Consider the following 19,243-nt stretch of genomic DNA (forward strand, 5'->3'; position numbering starts at 1 on the left):
AGACCCCAATCTTCTTGCCAGACCAGCTGTCGCTTAGCAACAGCACTCAGCCCATCCTCGCCTCCCACGGCAGCGGGCGCCACAGCAACCCATTTTTGGGGCCTAGTGTCTCATTCTCCAAACCTTTCAGCCCCTCAGTGAACAGCTGACAATAGTGAGAACGCTGTGCCTCCGGCATAGGGGGCCACAAGTGATCAAGAGAGAATGGTACAACTGCTCATTTCAGGTGCCTTCTGGTCCCAAGAGCCCAGAGGCAGGGTTGGTTCAAACCTGACCACCCCTCTCCGCACAGCAGCACCCACTGCCCACTCCCTCACCAACCCCAACCACCACCACAGCATTCATTCATTTGAAATTCAGCCCAGAGACAGGATACAGCTTTATTGTGAGAAAATGCAGCTGGTACAAGTCTGAAATAGTAACTGAATGTGTAACCCATCTATTTACAACAGCAAGGACTGAGGTTTCCCATACAAATCTGTACTACCTTCCCTCAGCCTCATGTGTATTCATCCCTTTCACCAACAATCATCTCTGGTGATTGAGCTTGCCACTGGCCACAAAGTAGGCACAACTCTTCAGGATGAAGTATTGTGTAGGAGACCTGCCTGTTCCCATCCCAGTCTGTACCTACAGAGCACTCTGGGGGCCCGCCTGCTCAGTGGAGGTGGCTTCAGTGGGGGCCGTGAGTGGCACCTTGGGCATTGACTCAGGTGGAGGGCCACTTTCTTCTCGCAGATGGCCCTGGTAGAGCCGGCGAAGGCGGGACAGCTCTCTCTCTGGTGGCTGTTTCCAGCTGTACCATGGATACCAGGGGTCACCAGAAACCAGAGTGGGGGCTGGTGGAGTAGCACTCACAGCTCCATGAGAGGTACTGAAGTCAAGGTCCCGAGGTTCAACCTGGGGAATGTGGTAACTGAGGAGACCTAGGGGGTTAAAAATAAAAGAGAAAGCCAGGGGAGAGGAAAGGGGTAATTCAGATTAACAAAGATAATAAGGAAAATAACCTGTAAAAGAAGGAGGGACCAATCAGAGCCACTGGGTACATTTATGCATGTGGTGTGCCACCCAAAGGCAACTGGCCAAGGGGGCAAGTGTGGGCTGACGTGCTGCCTGGGCTCTTGCCTGCCAAGCTGTGCAGTCCTGTGCCAGGTGAGGAAGCTGCATCTGCCCTAACAGAGGGCTACCTGTTCCTAACTTGTGTAAAAGTGTCATGGAGCCCAGGGTCAAAAATTTATACGAAGCTCTTATGATCTAGCCATGGCACTGGGACCAACAGTTACAAAATAAGAAGCAGAGAAAGAATAAAGGGACAGGGCAATGACAAGGTAAGAGATTTAGGAGAGGAAACTAAAGGACAGTGGAATGACGAAAGGACAGACTCTTGAGAAGAACATGTTGGGTGCTACTTCTCAGACAGCTGGGAAGATTTATATCCACTCTCCAGCCCTAAGTCACTATCCTTATGCCTAAGAAAACCACCCTGTGCCCCTTCTCATGCTCACCATGATCCCTGGCTTTCTGGATAGCCTGGGTCAACTTCTTGTGTTGCTTCATACAGACCCCTGTGGGGAGAAAAAAGGTAACTCACAGCTCATTTGATAAGGCACAGTAAATAAAGAACACACCTGCTTCCTTATGGTGATTGAGGGCTAGTTATGGAAGACCAGCTCTACCTAATGACCCCATTCCCCTGACCTCGCCATGAGCCTTGGTTTCCCCTTCTGCTCAGCGGCAAGAATGCTCTCTGAGAATCAGGATGAAGACTTAGGAGGGTCTGGGTAGTACAGAGAAGCCATTAAATGGTAAAGGCTTCAAGACAAGGAGCAGAACACCATTCAAAAGGCAGGTGTGATGGGACTTCCCTGGTGGCCCAGTGGCTAAGACTCCCACTCCCAATGCGGGGGACCTGGGTTCGATCCCTGGTCAGGGAACTAGATCCCACATGCCACAACTAAGAGTCTGCATGCTGCAACTATAGATCCCACGTGCCACAACTAGAAGTTCAAGGATACTGTGTGCCACATCTAAGACCTGGTGCAACCCAATAAGTAAATAAAAATAAATATTAAAAAGAAAAGGAAAGTGTGGTTAAAGGGCTGACTTGAACAATCCACAGAGAAAGATTCAATAAAGGAAGAAAAGATTTCAGATCTGGGGAAGATTATCTGAGAAAGTGGCAAAATAGTTCCTTCAGCCTTTTACAGCTTGACTATAAAAATCTTTTTAAAATTCCCTGGCAATTTCCTGGGGGTCCAGTGGTTAGGGCTCCTCCTCGTTCTCACTGCTGAAGGCTTGGGTTTGACCTTTGGTCAGAGAACTAAAACCCCACAAGCCACACGTGCAGCCCAAAGCAAAAAAACCAACTCCTTGAAAAACCAAACTCCACTGACCAGGCTGCTGCTGCCGCTGCCGCTAAGTCACTTCAGTCATGTCCGACTCTGTGCAATCCCGTAGACGGCAGCCCACCAGGCTCCCCCGTCCCTGGGATTCTCCAGGCAAGAACACTGGAGTGGGTTGCCATTTCCTTCTCCAATGCATGAAAAGTGAAAAGTGAAAGTGAAGTCGCTCAGTCGTGCCCGACTCTTAGCGACCCCATGGACTGCCGCCTACCAGGCTCCTCCGTCCATGGGATTTTCCAGGCAAGTGTACTGGAGTGGGGTACCAGTGCCTTCTCCGACTGACCAGGCTACCACCCCCTAAAAGGGTGGGTTCTGATTATTCTTTGCAAATTTATCTTGCTTTGGAACAGAGGCTGGCAAACTGCTTCTGTACAGGGCCATACACCATAGGCACTGTGGCATATATTTTAGGCATATATTATCATCTGTCTCAGCTCAATTCTGCCATTGCAGACTGGAAGCAGTTATAAACAGTATGGAAATAAATGGACATGAGAGTGAGCTGGATTTGGCCTGTGGTTGTAGTTAGGGAATAAACAGATGTAATCTTGAATTGGTGAGTTTACACCAAATTTGGGAAATCTAACTGAAGTGTCAATTATATTAAAGAACAGTCAATTTATGAGAAAGCCTTCCAGAAAAGTGAAGAGACCCTAGAGAAAGGAAACAATCAGCACCATTTATCTTTTAAGAGCTCCATTTAGATAGTCTGCTTATATCAGTACTCACCTGGATCTTTTGTCCATATGTAATTTATTCAGTATATGACTATTCCCATTAGATCAAGATTTCCAAAAGGTTCCATCCCACTTTTTATGCCATTAGTAAGAGCCATCAAAGAAATACCTGTCGTCTGTCTTAATAAATATAAGAGGTGCTGTAAGAAAAAGCTATTCTGGTGGTGATGGGGATGATGGGCTCACCTGTATATGGAGCATGGAAGATGATACCTGTGTGGGCACAGACAAACTGTTTCAAGAGCTTCACGTTCTGTAGAGAAAAGTGGTGGAAAAACAAGAGAGAGGAAAGGGAAGTCAGCAAAATGGTTAGAGGTTAATCACCATGTCCCAGTTTCAGCCCCATCCCTTTACTGAACACGTTTTCTTACTAACTTTTCCTCTTTCCTGGCCTCTTTACCATTTCACATGCACATCCTACATTCTGTCACTGAGACTCACAAAGAATTCTCTTTTGCAGGGGTCACGTTCAAAAGTCAGCTCTTCATGCAACAAATTAGGGACAGCGGGGTGGCAAACCCTTGAAATCACCTAAAAAATGTAGTATGTGCTATATGTTTGTACGTGACTAACTTATATGAAGGTATGTTATGTGTAATGTATATATTTGTTAACATCAATTTTAAAGATTTTAATAGTTAGAATGACTCCCAGCCAGCAATTAATCACAGGTGATGAGACTCCCAAAGGAAAAGCAGGTATACTGGCAGAGTGCCATGGCACGCAGATTCATCTGCACTATTCCATCTGTAACCTTTCTCTCTCCCTTAGTCAAGTAATTTCTTATAAATTGTATCAAATGATTACAGCCTTTTTTTGGTAACTAGTAACATACAGCTGAAATTGACAAGTATCTCCTGGACTCCTCTACAACCTGTATCAGAAAAAGCCTGGAAGCAATCAGTTACCTGCCTCTGCTGACTGACATATGAATGCCTTCCAACTTCCCTGATGACCAGTCAGTTTCTGCTCTACTATCTTCTAATACTGCAAATGCAAAAGAGCACTTTTCCACTGTCATCTTTATAGTTTCTGAATCCTTCAAGAAACAAGTCCTCTCCTCCTCACAATGAAGATTTTTTTTTTTTTTTTTAATAACTAGATTATCCATTGTTTCGTGTATCTGCCCTCCTGGCCCAAGTCTTGACATGCAATCAAACATCAATGACAACAAAATAAAGAAAATCTCAGGAAAAAACTAGTCCAATCTACCTGGAAGTAACTGATTGATACAATTGAACCTTTGGGCATTTCCCTCTCATTAGAAATGAGCATTTCTCTTGCCGATTTAGACTGAAAACTTCACAAGTAAGAGATGAATCTTTTATATATAACCCACAGTAGAAGGCAAAAGTCTGGAAGGAGGGACTTCTCTGGTGGTCCAGTGGTTAAGAATCTACCTTCCAAAGCAGGAGACAAGGGTTTAATCTAAGACACTACATGCCTTGGGGCAACTAAATCCATTTGTCTCAAGTAGAGAGATGCCCTCGCCACAGTGAAGAGCTCATGTGCTGCCACTAAGATTCAACACAGCCATAACTAAATAAATACTAAAAGCTGAAAAGATTAATGTTTTCACATTGCCAGAAAGTCAATGCAAAATGGACTTTAGGGGCCCAGGATATGAAGAATGGGACACCTAAGGTAATCTCGTTTAGTACTGCAAAGAGCCTTTAAGTTTTTATACCGAAGACAAGATTTTCCTTACCCTAAAGTCAACATGCAGCTTCTGATCCCGGCAGATGGGGCAGGGGTTCCCAGCAACTTTATTTCCACGCTGTAGAGAAAACAAACAGGCAGGTGAAGACGTTCAAAGCCTCTGTCACTATGGCCTTCAGCCCCACTCCACATCCCATCCATGTGCCATCCTCAGAAACTCACAATACACATCTTTCGAGTCCGCTGTGGGGGTATTCCACCTTTGTGGTTTCGACGGTAGTCAGCCCAGACAGGGCGAGAACCATAGCGGTTGTGGTATTCTGAAATGAAAAGACCATACAAGCTATTCCTGGGTGATGATGGTGAGGTGTCTCTGTCCACTTATTTCAGACCTCACTTGACGCGCCCCTTGTCCATTTAGAAGTACCGTCTGGGGACTTCCCTGGTGGTCTAGGCAAGTGGCTAAAATCGTGTGCTCCCAATGCAGGGGGCCTGGGTTGGATTCCTGGTCAGGGAACTAGATCCCACATGCCACAGCCACAACCTGGTACAGCCAAATAAATAAGTAATAAATATTAAAAAAAATAAACAAGTACCTTCTGAGTCCAGGTATTTCCAGGGTTCATCCTCATAAGGGGAAACAGGAATTGGGGGCAAAGAATCATCCTCAGGGGGGGCTTTGGTGCAAAGAGTCTGGAGGGGAACCTATAAAAGAAGGGGCAGAGAGAAAATGAGACAAGAGTTCAAGGACACAACATGATTGGTTTATTAAACTTACACCATCAGCAACAGACGGGAACCTATTAAAGGAGGGGCAGAGCAGAAATGGTTGGATGGCATCACCAACTCAATGGACATGAGTTTGAGCAAGCTCCAAGAGACGGTGAAGGAGAGGGAAGCCTGGTGTGCTGCAGTTGATGATATCGCAGAGTCGGACACAACTGAACGACTGAACAACAGAAGAAAACGAGACACTGAGTTCAAGGACAAGAACTGACTGGTTTATTAAGTCTACACCATCAACAACCAGTATCCCTGCCTCCAGCTGGATCTTGCAAGAAAAGGTAACACTGGAAGATAAATAGGTGACTGGGAAGCAAATTTATTTGAAAATACAACTCAAAAACCAGGCACACATAAGGTTTCTGTGTTTCCTGAAATGAACTCAGTGTAATGGAGAAAAAAGGGAGAATTTCTATCTTCTGGGAGCTAAGATGTGTACTACGAAAAGGATGTAAAGGACAGGTGAGTCTCCCAATTCAACTGAATCCTGAATCATTGAGTTGCCCGGTCTTATAAAAAGTTGATGGTCTACATTCCATATGGCAGAACAAACTTGAGTCCTAACGCTATGTCCGAAGCTACCAAGTCTATATTTAACGCTGTGGTAGCCCCTCTCATCACTCTTCAGTCTCACTTTTGGGAGTGGCAGATGGGCAAGCCTTCCAAAATCACGCTGCCCCATCAAGAATCTGCCCTACCAAGAATCTCCAGGGTGGTGAGTACGTGTGGCTGAGGGAAAACCTCAATCCAAAGTAGTTAATGCTCTCATGTTGGTAAGAAACTGATTTAGTGAGATAAAGAGCCGAGAAACTGGTCCCCCGGGCGGGAGAATGTATTCTGGCTTTACTGAGCGATAGCCGGGCTGGTAGTAGTTAGTGTCCCTCACAACCCAATGACACCCTCGGGCATCAAAGATTTAGACACACATACAGGTAACAGCTGGTTTGTGTTTGGCCAAGGGGTCCAATCCATTCCATCGTCTAATTATTCAGCCGAGACGGAAACTTAGGAAGAGAATGACATCCAACCCTGGCTCTTTACACTTGTCTCGAGATTAGAAAACGCGCTGTACTGAGGAATGAGAGGGGAAGGGGGAGGATGGTGGAAGCAGAGCGTTTCCTTGACAGCCAATGTATAAGCCCTTGGGAGGGTATCCGTTCCTGGATTCCCGGCAGTGTAGCGACGACCTAGAGAAAGTACAACCAAATCTGAGGTTGTACAAAATGTGCCCCAAGGAGTTACCTGAACTCCGTAGGCACCTCTGAAGGGCGAAATGTAAGGAAGGCGCCTCAGCAACACGTTCAATACGGAGGCAGCCATCTTGACGTACCCGCAAAGCAGGAAAGCCCGCAAACGAGACTGCGCATGTTCCAGGAACCAGAGTAGGGTGGGGCCAAGGACGACTCCGCAGTACGAAAGGCGGACGCGCGTCTGCGTCAGGACGGAAGCGTGAGGGGCGGGCGTAGGGAGAGGGCAATTTCAGCTGCGTCACAATCGAATTCGGCCTTAAAATTGCGTTTTTGCTGGACCAGTCACTATGACTCTTAACTCTCATTCTTAGAGTCTGTGTTTTAAGCAATTTTGAAGTCGCTTTTGACCGTAATCCTTTCATTGCGCATGCGCCGGTCCGATTCTACCAACCCTTGGAGAGAAATGTTCTGGAGGGCGGAAGTGGTGGAAGCAGAGGAAAGGGCGGTACTAGGCTGCTTGGTCACGCGCACGCGTTAGGGGGGGCACCCCCCTCCAAGGAAGGAGGCGGAAGAGGGTGCCCGGGGGAAGGGGCTGAGCGAAGGTTAAGGCTGGATATCCAATCAGCTGGTGAGTGGTTTATCGGGTTGACCAATGAATTCACGCCTCGCGCATACTGTCTCGCGAAGAGGGCGTTTCACTAGCACGTTTGGGCGCATTGGGCGGTGTCCTCGTATAAAAGACTCCGCCCGAGCGGGCAGCCGCCATTCTGGGGTTCGTTTAGAGGTAAGTGTTGCCATTTTGTCGGTTGGTGGGTAACATTTTGCTCGGAGAGTTGGCCTGGGGAACGGGTCAAACGCGGGCTCAGTTGAGAGCCATGACTCGTATTAAGCGGCTGTGTTCGGGGTGGGACATGGAAGTGTTTGGGGACAACAAAAATGGTACTTTTGGGTGTTGTAATAGCAGCCCGTACTGATTATCTTTCTCCCTTGTGTTCCTTTTATCCCAGGTTTGAATTTTCTCGGAGAAAGACAGGCCGGCCACCAGGAGAAAAGAAACAAGCCGCAGCAACATCTAAGCCCTTGAAAGGATCCAGACAGAGGGGGGAAAGGGAAAAGAGCAGCCACCAGCCCAACCACTTGTGTCTTCTGCCCCTTCCCACCTATCTTGCCCACCCCACCAGCCCACGCTGCCTGGGACTTGAAATCTGTGGCCGAAGGACCGTCACCACATAACTTCAAAAATAATCAACCACCCACCCTTCCCAAACTCACCCAAGTCCACTCATCCAGCGTTTACTTTTTTTAATCCACTCAGAACTTTTTTTCTACGACCCCCCTCCCTAAATGGAGTTGGGTGGGGGGGATATGAATACTGAGTTGGCCTTTATTTTTTCTAAAGAGATTTTTTGATCCAATGAGGCCCCCCAAATAATTGAGTTTTGGGTCCTGGTTGGTTGTTTTATTTTTTTCTCCAAAATTTTAATCCCCTCCCCCCCTGAGCCCGAGGTGCTGACGTCGCAAAAAAATTGGATAGTAAGTGTCGAATTTTCAAAAACCAGCCTTGCAACAAGAAATCAACGTTTCCCGTTGTGAAACCAAAAATAATGAGAGGAAGAAATGAGACCATAGAACAAATAGAGATCTGGAGAAGGACCGATCCGGTCACTTAATCTCCATTAAAAAGAGCCTTTGGGTCTAAAACAGTGTTCTCTCTCCCTTACCACCTACCTCTTCCCTGCTCTGCTGCAGGCAAGGAGAGGGTGGAGGGAGGGCCTGCGAGTTAGGATTTTGATGGTTAACCCTTGGTAATCCAGCCAATTTCCAGACTGCCAAAGCTATAAGTGTTTGCTTTTTATAAGGAGGAATGGTTACCTTCCTCTCGTTAGCAGTCTTCAAAAGGGTTAATGAGCTCACATACAAAAGATGGTGGATCTTGTGGCCCAGAAGTCCCACTTCTTTGTGTGTGAGACAAGCAGGGCGCTTTTCAATTTGCCAGATTAATAAGCAATCTGTACATAAAGATTGCAGGGTAAGGAGATGGGCGGAGAGAAGTGATAGTTGGGTATATTTTTAAATGATTGTTAACTCCTCTCAATTTTAATGTAATATGCTTGGGGTATATTTGTGTGGTTAATTCAGGTGGCAATCTAGGAATAAAGATTGCAAGACACGTAATTCAGGGCAAAATATAATCTTAGTGCCAATACATACAAGATTGATAGCTGGGGAGGTAAAGAATGTTTTGTAATTGTTGCAGATTGCATAGGTTATTTAAAAGCAGAAAAAGTAACATTTTAACTTGATACTTTCTGGTCGGGGGAATACAGTTAGAGGGTGGAAAGGTTGGGGAAATGTGGAATTCAGGCGTATTAATTTTACAAGCCATTTAGTGCAATTGAATGCTATCTAAAAGATTTGTGTCGTTAAAAGGAATTTTTTTTTCTTCCCTGCTTCAATATGGCGACTTTCTTTGTCCTTTTGTCTTCCAAGCGGCGTTGCAGGTTGTGTCTTGACCCATTTTTCTCCTGTCCTCCCACCTCAACCCTATTTGTTGAGAGGGGTCCAAGTCCACCCCCCCCTTTCCCTTTATAGGGAAGATGCGGTGGGGGGGGGGCGGTGGGTGGTCGTTAGTAGCAAGTTGAACCTCAATTGCAAATTCCGTTCCTCCCCGCAGAAAATTGTTCTTTTAAATATTTTAATTGCTTGCATTCTCACAAAACTCTTATTGATTCAAAATAGGTCAGACTATTCAGGATGGGGCTGCCTTTTTCTTTTCTTTTTTACTAAAAAGGTGTTTTTAAATGTAAAGAGCTACCGGCGGAGCCTGGATAGCTTTAAGTTTGAGTCCTCTTCTCCATTACAAAATGGCGTCCCAGCTTCTTTGTTTTTCCTTCCCCGTTTGCCATCCAGAGCTTAGGGCCGCCCTAGAAACTTGGTCAAGGGGGAGGAGCCGCCCTGAAAGGTGATGTAATCAGCTTTCTTCCTTTCTCCACCCTCGAAGCCCCGCCCCCGAGCAGATGCCTTCTGGATTCCTCATGCACGCTGCTGCTAGACGGGAAAAGCCATTTTCCTTATGTTCTTTAACCTTTTGTAACCATTATCTTGGAAAAAAAAAAAAGCTTGTAGCAATTAGATCTTGAAGCTGTCTCCTTGGGCAGCTCTAGTTTTTGTATATAAGGATCCCGAGCCTGTTGCTTTTACTTTCACCCTTTCTCACTCATCACTACTGCTTGGAAGTTTTCCCTGCTTTAGTTGCCTGGGGTGGAAAACCAGTCAAACAGCTGTATTTTAGGACTGGAAGCTTTAGCGGGGGCGTGTGTGTGTGTGAGTGTGTGTTGGGGGATCCTGGGGAAAGACACAAAGATGGTGAAAGTAACAGGAGTAAACAGCTGGGGCCTGATGACCCTGAAATGTGCCGTTTGTGCTCAGGAATCAGTCCGTCCTTGGGCCTCCTGCGTTTGGTCGATTTGTATAATGGAAATCTGGGGGAGAGTGGGTACTTGAGGACTTACTTCTAAATGGCCCTTATTCCCGCCTCTGGGTTTGGGGGTGAGCTCTTTGTGTTCAGTGCTGTGTCACAGTTCTCCAGTTGCTTAGCTCCTGTACACTGGTACTAAGATGAGAAGTGAATCTTTAGGAAAGGAGGCAGCAGGTGTAAGCTCAAGGCAGGGGGATTCCAGCTACGGTTTCTGGTAAGCAAAACCTTTCTGGTATTAAATTTCACAATCTTCATTTCTTTTTTTCCAAAGAGCCACCCTTTTTTGAATTTCTTTTTCCTTCCCTCTAAAATTCCTTAAAAACAGTGGGAAAATAATGTCCTCATTTTTCAACTTGGGCAGTGCTGTAGCATTTGGTGCATGTTTGAAAACCATGCCCGAGTTGAGGGTGGTGTTAAGGGTCTTGTCCCTTTCTTACCTTTTTCTTCCTCTCAAGTTTTTCCAAGTCAAATCTTAATCAGACTCTACATACAGTTTTCATTTTTTGAAGTCCTGCCCTGAAGCCGTGAAGGGTCTAGGCAGAATTGGAAAGCAATTCTGTACAACTGCTTTGTGCTGACTTGGTGAGACTATAGGGCTACTGTTTTGGGTATGGATTCTCAATGATTCAACTTCTGGATTGGTGGGAGGGACTCTTCCACATGTCCTATTGACCACAAGTTTTTTATCTTTTAAGCAGTTTACCATGTGCCTCTGCAGCATACCTACCTTGGGAGCTGAACATTCTACCCACTGGGGTTCCTGATCTCTAGTGAGCAGGGGATTATAATAAAGAAGATCTGCCTTAACGTGGGAGATGGGAAAAAGGTCTTCTAGGGGACCCACATCCATCCCGAGAACGTCGGACAACCTGATCATTAGAGTTTGTGGCCAGAGCTGTATCCTGGGACCCTGTCCTTTGGGTTGGGGAGTGAATTTACACTTTTATTGAAAAGCAAATAAGCTTTGGAGGAGGGCAGGGGCTACCAGGTTTCCAGAATGATTTTGAAGGGGAGGAACTTGAGAGGTGCAACCTTGTGAATCACCTGAGACATAATTCAGTTCACTGTGGAGACAGACTAGGAAATGCATCAGTTGCCTTAGAAGTGGGGAATGTAAGCTACAAAGGCCTTCATTTCCAGAAGTGCTGAGGCCTCTTAAGTTAAACTTGGACTCCTTCCTCCTCTGAGTAGTGAATTTAAACTTGCATAGAAGTTTTGTCCTGAACCAATTCAGTTCTGATTGATGGGTGATGGGTATGGAATAACTGGCTAAGGTAGATAAGTTTTCACCTTATTTGATAACTCTTCAGTAAAATGTATTTTGGAGGCAGGAGTTGGTGTCACTTCTGGACTTAATTTTCTCTCTGGTAAGAAAGGTGGAACAGTGCCCATTGCCTTGTGTCTGCATGTCTCTGCCAGCAACATTCTCCGAAAGGAGAGCCCAGGTTTAGGACAAAGATGATGCCAGAGGTTGCTTGCCCACCAGCCTCCTATATGTTCTGCCTTCAAGGAAATCAAAACATGTCGTGCCCTGGATTATTTTTGTTGCCAGAAAACTTCCTTAGGCTTTCCTTCCAGGATCCTGATATGTTATGACACATGGTCACTGCCCCTCCTTTCCTGGTCAGCTCCTTTGCCTTTTTCTGCTGTAGGCCTGTGCCAGAGTTCGAGGCTCTTTCCTTTCCACTTGAGTGCCTTGGACCTTCTTTCTAAATGTATTGATTTCAAAATAAGGCAGTTAGGTTTTAAGCCACTTGGGGTCCTTCTAAGCAAGTGAAAGCTATTCTCCCTGAAGAAAAACCATCATAAGAAAATCCACCTAGATTTTAAAGCCACATGATTGTTTGTGAGATAAGTTTAATTATATTTCCAGAATATAAATAATAGGAAGACTAGTACAAAATGAATGTTTAACATTTCTTCTGCTTTGTTTTCTAGCTTTTCTTGGCTATTTTATTCTTGCTTGTAACGATTGGGAATTAAAAAGTTGTCCCTGGGTCCCATTCCTAGTAGAAGGCACTGGACAGAGTTTCTCCGTGTGCTCACTGGTTTCCCTCGAAAGAAAGTTCTCTGATCTCCCACCCACTTAAGCAATGGAACATTTGAGCTCAGGTGACAGGTTTTTTTATGTCTGTGTGTGAAGGAAGTAGGGCAAATGGGTCTGTTGGCCTAACTGGTGGTGCAAAAGGGACTTTTCCAAGGTGCTGTGTATTCAGCTCTGGCTTTGAATCTGAGGGTCTAGCTATATTTAGGGGGTATTGGTTTGAAATGAAGTTACATAGAAAGCTTTTTGTCAAATGGCATATCATTGGTTATTTAATGATATATATTACTTGGGAGTCACTCTTGCTTTTCCAGGCTCTAGCACATGGGAAATCTGTTTTATGTATTCCTTTGTTGTGTCTATATATTACTTTATAGTGGCTTACTACCTGGGGAAAATTCCTGTATCCCCGTGTCTGTCTCTGTGTGTAAGAGTCACCACTTCAGTGGGTTTGGCCTCTGGACTTCTAATTTATGTGGCATTGGACTTGAATGTTTTTTCCTCTGACCTTAGGTTCTACCTGCCCTTGTGGAGATTGCAGGGCATCAGCAGCAGCACAGTTACCCCAGATGTGCTCACCTTTCTTCGCTCCTTGTGTTCAGCCCACAGGTTCTGGTCTCGGGAACCAAGTCTCTCCTCCACCGCCACCCCCAACCCCTGCCTCTGCCTCTTCTTGGCCTAGGTTGTTAGGACCTGGAAATTTAGCAGTTCATTGACTTTTTTGTTGGGAAGAGTAAAAGGTTGAGATTGTTATGCTTGTTTTTCTCTTTTAGCTTGAGACTAAATATCACTAATTGACGTGATCTTAAAAGAAGCCTGCTTTCTGCAGAAAGCATAGTCATCTTTGTAGAGCGCCACTGTTTCCTGTCTTTGTCTTTGCACTGGGTGCAGGAGGCTGTTTTCACCTTGCCACCTTCCTGCCCAGTGTCTTGTTTCCCAGATGTCGATATTACTAAGGTGCCTGTTCTGCCTCTCAGGAGCCAGTGTTTAGGGGCATTGTGGATAAAAATCCTAATCAGAACCATATATTGATTCTAAATTACCTCTCTTGAACTTGGGTTCTGGCCTAGAAATGGCTTTACCCTTCTCTGTCCCAAAACAGCTGTGTTTAGCTTTTAATTAACTCCTTTTCTAACCTGGTCTAAAGTAGCTACTTAAAATTTAATGGCATTTTTCCATCTTTTGGTTTTATTTGTTCCTTTCTTTTTCCCTTCATGGTATCTAATTTCAGGCCCTACTCAGGGATAGTGGGTGGTGGTTTGATTTAGGTGGGGAGTTAGGAATCAGAGCCTCCTCTTTGCTTTTGAAACCACAAAGTAATCTTGCCCTTAACTTTGAAACAATAAAAACTTGTGCAGTGTTTGTTTAATGAGGGATCTTTTTTTTCAAGGCTTAAAAGGACCTGCTTGATTTTTGTTACCTCCAGTTGTCTGATTTCTGGGAGCCACCTCTAACCCCCCTGGGGGAGAGGATCTGTTTCAAGTTTTATTTCCTTCTCTTTGACCTACAACTTAGAACGATTATCTACTGATGGAAACATACCTTATCCTGCCACCTCTGGCAGTTGACTCTTTGTGAGCTAAGACAAAAAATAATTGACTCACGAAAGACACTTAGCCCAACACCCATGATTGGCCCAGTTCTTCTCAAGCTAGTAGTTTGGGGTGTGTGTGTTTTAAGGTAGATTTTTTAACAACTAAGGAGAAACCATACATAATAAGCAAAAATGCCTTGGAGAGTTGAGTGTTTTGGGAATGTGAACCTTACCTGTTACACATTGTGAAGTTCAGCTGTCCTAGGAAGGATGTCACTTGGAGCAAGAGGACAGGTGCTGCCTCAGTCTTCCAGTCTAATTCTTATCCCTTCAGTCAGTGTTAACACAGTGCTTCACTTGCCAGGGCTGTTTTCTTGGTGGAAACAATGGTCTGTGTTGATTTTTCTTATCTGGGTAATGGTGAATATAGTTGAATGTAGATTGAATAACGAGTCACTGCTAATCTGACAAATGTAGAGATGGAATTTATTAGAGGCAGTTGGAGCTGTTATTGCCACGCATTTATTCTGTGTATTTGTTTTATCCTCTTAGAAAACCTTGATCATGGGTTCGGGTCCCATAGACCCCAAAGAGCTTCTCAAGGGCCTGGATAGTTTCCTTAACCGAGATGGGGAAGTCAAGAGTGTGGATGGGATTTCGAAAATCTTCAGGTGAGTGTGTACCCTTTGAATTTGTTGTGAGTAGAGGATATTGTGTGTTGTAATACGACTAAAGATCAGCCCTGGGTGTTCATTGGAAGGACTGATGCTGAAGCTGATACTTTGGCCACATCATGCGAAGAGTTGACTCACTGGAAAAGACTGATGCTGGGAGGGATTGGGGGCAGGAGGAGAAGGGGATGACAGAGGATGAGATGGCGGGAAGGCATCACCGACTCGATGGACATGAGTTTGAGTGAACTCCAGGAGTTGGTGGAGGCCTGGCGTGCTGTGATTCATGGGGTCACAAAGAGTCGGACGCAACTGAACTGAACTGAATATGATTATCCTTAAGGCAGATAGTGAAGTGTGTTCCTGAGGAGTGGGAGTCAGTGGACTAGGATTCAAATCCAATTATGTTAGAACTGGTGATAGTAAAGTAGGCCCCTGGCCCTAATGGCCTCTGGATATTTGGAGAGCCACAGTCCCAAGCGAAGGAAGGAAGCAGAGGAGCCGGGTGACAGGAGTCTTGGTTTGGTTATGTCTTCTTCAGGAATCCTCACATTTTCCAGAGAAAGCGACTTAGGACTGAGTCAGTCCTGAGAGATGGTAATTGAAGGCAAAGGCTTTCACCTGGAAGCAGCATCAGACATGTCCTATGTGTGAGGGAAGCAGGGACACCCACCTCCCCAGATTGGAGACCTCAGTGCGTCTCCTCCATTGTGTTCCACTTTTCTGGGTGTTTCCACATCTCCCCTAACCCACCCCATCCTTCTGGGGGCCTGTGTGATTCCCTCACCCGGGAGCAGAATCCCAAGTTCTCAGGAATGTCTGGGCACTTGCGGATTAGACACCCTTCATTTCTAACTGCACTTCCTCTTTTACAGCCTGATGAAGGAGGCACGAAAGATGGTGAGTCGGTGCACATACTTGAACATTCTCCTGCAGACCCGTTCACCGGAAGTACTGATCAAGTAAGTGGGGACCTGGGTGACTGGGATGGGGGGATGTAGTTAGAAGTGGGGTGCTGAGGCATGGAATTCTTTGGTCATTGATGGGGGACAAGAAGGGTGGGGTGTACTCCCGAAAGAAGGGCATCACAGATCCTCCTGCCTGTCTGCAGGTTTATTGACGTCGGTGGTTACAAGCTTCTTAACAATTGGCTGACGTATTCGAAGACGACCAACAACATTCCCCTCTTACAGCAAATTCTGCTGACCCTGCAGCACCTGCCCCTCACTGTTGACCATCTCAAGCAGGTACCTTCGGTCTTTAGAATCCTGATTCTTCCTTTTTGGTTTAGCCTAACAGATGAAAACCCCACATCCACTCTGATGTGGCTGCAGTCTTGGACCTGTGAGGTAGAATGGTTAAAAAAAAAGAGGAATTTAGAATCAAGATTTGGTTCAAATCTGTCTCTTTTAATAGGTGTGTGACATGAGGCACTGTGTACATCCAAGCCTCAGTTCTTTCATCTGTAAAATGGGAGTGATTGAATCTACCTAAGTGGGTTGATTTAGAGTAAGAATATGTCTCCCAGGGCTTTATAAGAGAAAGAGTGTGTGCGGTGTTAGTGGCTGTTGAGAGACTGTGAGTGAGTCTGGGGGTGGTGAGCTCTGAGGGGGCAGCTTTTCCTCCTGTCACTTACCGTCCTGTTGCTCCCTTTCTTTGCTAGAACAACACAGCCAAACTGGTGAAGCAGCTGAGCAAGTCGAGTGACGATGAAGGTGAGGGCCTGTCCTTTCCTAACAACGTATATGCTAGTTTTCCCAGTAAACACCCTGCTGTTAGGGCATGGCAGAATCGCGACTCCTGGGGTATGTCTTAGCTTTGATAGCAAGAGATTCTTTCCTTTTCTAAGACAAAGGGTTTTGGAGCTCCTGGCAAGGGTCATACAGTTCTGGCTTTTCTTTTTTGTATTTTTATTTTATTTATGTATTTATTTTGGTGGTGTTGGGTGTTCGTTACTGTGCAGGGGCTTCTCTAGTTACGTTGAGTAGGGGCTACTCTTCATTGTGGAGCACACGTCCTGGGCGCATGGGCTTCGGTAGCTGTGGCGCACGGACCTAGTTGCTCCACAGCCTGTAGAATCTTCTGGACCTGGGACTGAACCTGTGTTCCCTCCATTGGCAGGCAGATTCTTTATCCACTGTGCCACCAGGGAAGTCCCTGGCTTTTCTTTAGAGAAGAAAAGGATTTACATCCATCCAAGAGTTCACCCCAGATTTTATACCCAAGGTGTAATCCAGGAGCAAAGGATACTAGTTTCCTGCAAGTGAACAGTCTTGCAGCAGAGCTGCTCTCCTGATCAGAATATAGGCCTGCTCTTTGTCTGTGGGCAAGGATGTGTTTGGTCCCTTTGGAAAGAGGCTATGGCTTTGGTGTGGTGGGAGCATCCAGGCCTCAGCAGGCCTAGCTGTAGTTCCATTTAGCTGCAGCAGCAAACCCTGGGAACATTTTCCAGGATAAACGATCTTGATTTTGTTGTAACTTACATTGTGTTGCCTAAGTGAAAAATATTCCCTGGCTTTCCATCCTTTTATATAATGAGCACTTCACTATTTTTGTGACATCTCAGAGTAGTTTTGTAGGGTGGTATATAACACAGAAATCCCGTTAAATCATTGCCCATCTTCTGAGTATCTGCTAGGGTGTATTGGTTCTTCTTTCAGCTGGCTTAATTACGCTGCCTTCATTATTCTGTGCTGACTTTAGATACTGAAATTGTACATTCCTTATCAACTGTGTCACTGGACCATAGTATCAGTTGCTCCCAAAAGATGTTGCTGCTGCTACTACTGCTAAGTCGCTTCAGTCATGTCCAACTCTGTGCGACTCCAGAGACAGCAGCCCACCAAGCTTCCCCATCCCTGGGATTCTCCAGGCAAGAACACTGGAGTGGGTTGCCATTTCCTTCTCCAATGCATGAAAGTGAAAAGTGGAAGTGAAGTCTCTCAGTCGTGTCCAACTCTTAGCGACCCCATGGACTGCAGCCTACCAGGCTCCTCCGTCCATGGGATTTTCCAGGCAAGAGAACTGGAGTGGGGTGCCATTGCCATGTTAGGATATTATATTTCTTCATTGGGGATGCATTGGGGTTCACACTGCACTAAGTATAGAAGTTACCGGTTTTGTGACTGTTTTGAAAAGTTGTTTTGATGTTCTACCATAATCTCGTCATTGAATGAGCCCATAATTGGAACGTTGGCCCGGAAAGAGGTCCTGTAGACAGGAGATGTTATTTGCCAAGTACAGAAGGAAAGAAAAGGCAACAAATTTTTCTCCCATGTATTTAGAAATAAATTGTTTTTTATCTTTAAATTCTCTGACCATCTTTTTTCTCTAGATAAACTGTTTCATTCATTCTAAATTGGTCTGGTTTTCAATTTCTTTTTTCACTCTTGCAACATCTAATTGATTTTTTAAAAAGCTGTTGTCACTAGCAGCATTCTAGGAAAAAAAGATTGCCTAGAAAATGCTTTTTAAAGAGGATCTAAATGTGCCTCCTTGAAATTTTGCATTAAGTTTCCCTTTAGGATGAGGTAGACTAATACAGTTTCTTTTTAAATCTAATAGCCCTTCAGATACTTGAACTCTGCCCACCTTTCTCCTGATTTTATTGTAATAAGTGGGTAGGGGAAGAGCATAGGCACGGGTTTATTCTGCCATCTTCTAGTTTTATGACTTGAATCTCCATGCAGTATGTTACATTACTTAGGCATTTCCTCTTTCTCTTACCTGCAGAACTCCGGAAATTGGCCTCAGTCCTTGTCAGCGACTGGATGGCGGTCATCCGCTCCCAGAGCAGTACCCAGCCTGCTGGTAAGCTCTTTGGCCCTTGATCCCTTGGATTTCTTTCTTTCTTTCCCACTGGGTTGTGGCCTTCCATGCCCATAGCCTGCTTTTTATTTCTGACAGTCTTTCTCTTCATCTAACTAAAATCCTTTTCTTCTCTGTTTTTCCACAACAGAGAAAGATAAGAAGAAGCGGAAAGAAGAGGGAAAGAGTCGAACCACCCCTCCTGAGCGACCGGTGACTGAGGTGAAGGCTGAGACTCGGGCTGAGGAGGCCCCCGAAAAGAAGAGGGAGAAGCCCAAGTCTCTCCGCACCACAGCGCCCAGTCACGCCAAGTTCCGCTCCACCGGTAAGACTGCCTTCTGGCCTCTGGAGGGTCTGTGGGTAGGTACACAACCCGGCCTACAGACTTCTGCCGTAACTGTAGAAGACGGAACATTAGTGGGTGAGGCGTCACGGGGGTTTATACGGCTAGATGAAGGTTAAGGGGGGAAAGTCCATCTCCAACATCATGTCTTTTCCCTCAGGACTAGAGCTGGAGACCCCGTCTCTGGTGCCTGTGAAGAAGAATGCCAGTGCAGTGGTGGTTTCTGACAAGTACAACCTTAAACCCATCCCCCTCAAGCGTCAGAGGTACGGAGCACATTCTGGGTTCTGAATGGTCGGGGTCTGTGGCCCTGAGGGAGAAGGAAGGGGCAAGTCTGGTGCTGACGGTTCCCTTTCTCACAGTTCTGCAGCTGCCCCAGGAGATGCTGCCCCGCCAGCAGAGAAGAAATACAAACCACTCAACACAACACCCAACGCCACCAAAGAGATCAAAGTGAAGATCATTCCACCACAACGTGAGTCTAAAGTGGGAGGACGTACTTTGAATTGGGAGCCAACTCTTCATGGGAATGAAACGCTTTTCTCCATTTTCTTTTGATTTATTGGTGTCTTTTGACGTGGGTACCTCAGAAATT

General features: G+C 45.7%; 2 protein-coding genes across 3 annotated transcripts in view; one reads left to right on the forward strand and one right to left on the reverse strand.

The window, feature by feature from the left end:
* PPP1R10 (protein phosphatase 1 regulatory subunit 10) overlaps positions 1–19,243 on the forward strand; it is a 37,827-nt gene that overhangs the window by 13,740 nt on the left and 4,844 nt on the right. The window contains exons 1-10 of one of the 2 annotated variants that reach the window (XM_027524936.1): positions 7,454–7,555; positions 7,779–8,304; positions 14,380–14,498; positions 15,374–15,460; positions 15,610–15,745; positions 16,162–16,213; positions 18,231–18,308; positions 18,457–18,630; positions 18,809–18,914; positions 19,011–19,123. In XM_027524936.1, coding sequence (XP_027380737.1) covers positions 14,392–14,498; positions 15,374–15,460; positions 15,610–15,745; positions 16,162–16,213; positions 18,231–18,308; positions 18,457–18,630; positions 18,809–18,914; positions 19,011–19,123 — 853 coding nt within the window. In that variant the 5' untranslated portion in view covers positions 7,454–7,555; positions 7,779–8,304; positions 14,380–14,391. Of the gene's footprint in view, positions 1–7,453; positions 7,556–7,778; positions 8,305–14,379; positions 14,499–15,373; positions 15,461–15,609; positions 15,746–16,161; positions 16,214–18,230; positions 18,309–18,456; positions 18,631–18,808; positions 18,915–19,010; positions 19,124–19,243 lie in introns of those variants that run through there. The other variant, XM_027524937.1, reaches the window with a different exon arrangement.
* On the reverse strand, positions 362–6,985 carry MRPS18B (mitochondrial ribosomal protein S18B). Its single transcript, XM_027524945.1, has 7 exons — positions 6,824–6,985; positions 5,395–5,503; positions 5,021–5,118; positions 4,848–4,916; positions 3,326–3,392; positions 1,506–1,565; positions 362–926 (listed from the first exon to the last, which is right to left on the reverse strand). The coding sequence occupies exons 1-7, from the start codon at positions 6,899–6,901 to the stop codon at positions 631–633; spliced, it is 777 nt and encodes a 258-aa protein (XP_027380746.1). The 5' UTR covers positions 6,902–6,985; the 3' UTR covers positions 362–630.

This window comes from Bos indicus x Bos taurus, chromosome 23, assembly GCF_003369695.1.
Source record: "Bos indicus x Bos taurus breed Angus x Brahman F1 hybrid chromosome 23, Bos_hybrid_MaternalHap_v2.0, whole genome shotgun sequence".
In the NCBI taxonomy this organism is placed as follows: domain Eukaryota; kingdom Metazoa; phylum Chordata; class Mammalia; order Artiodactyla; family Bovidae; genus Bos; species Bos indicus x Bos taurus.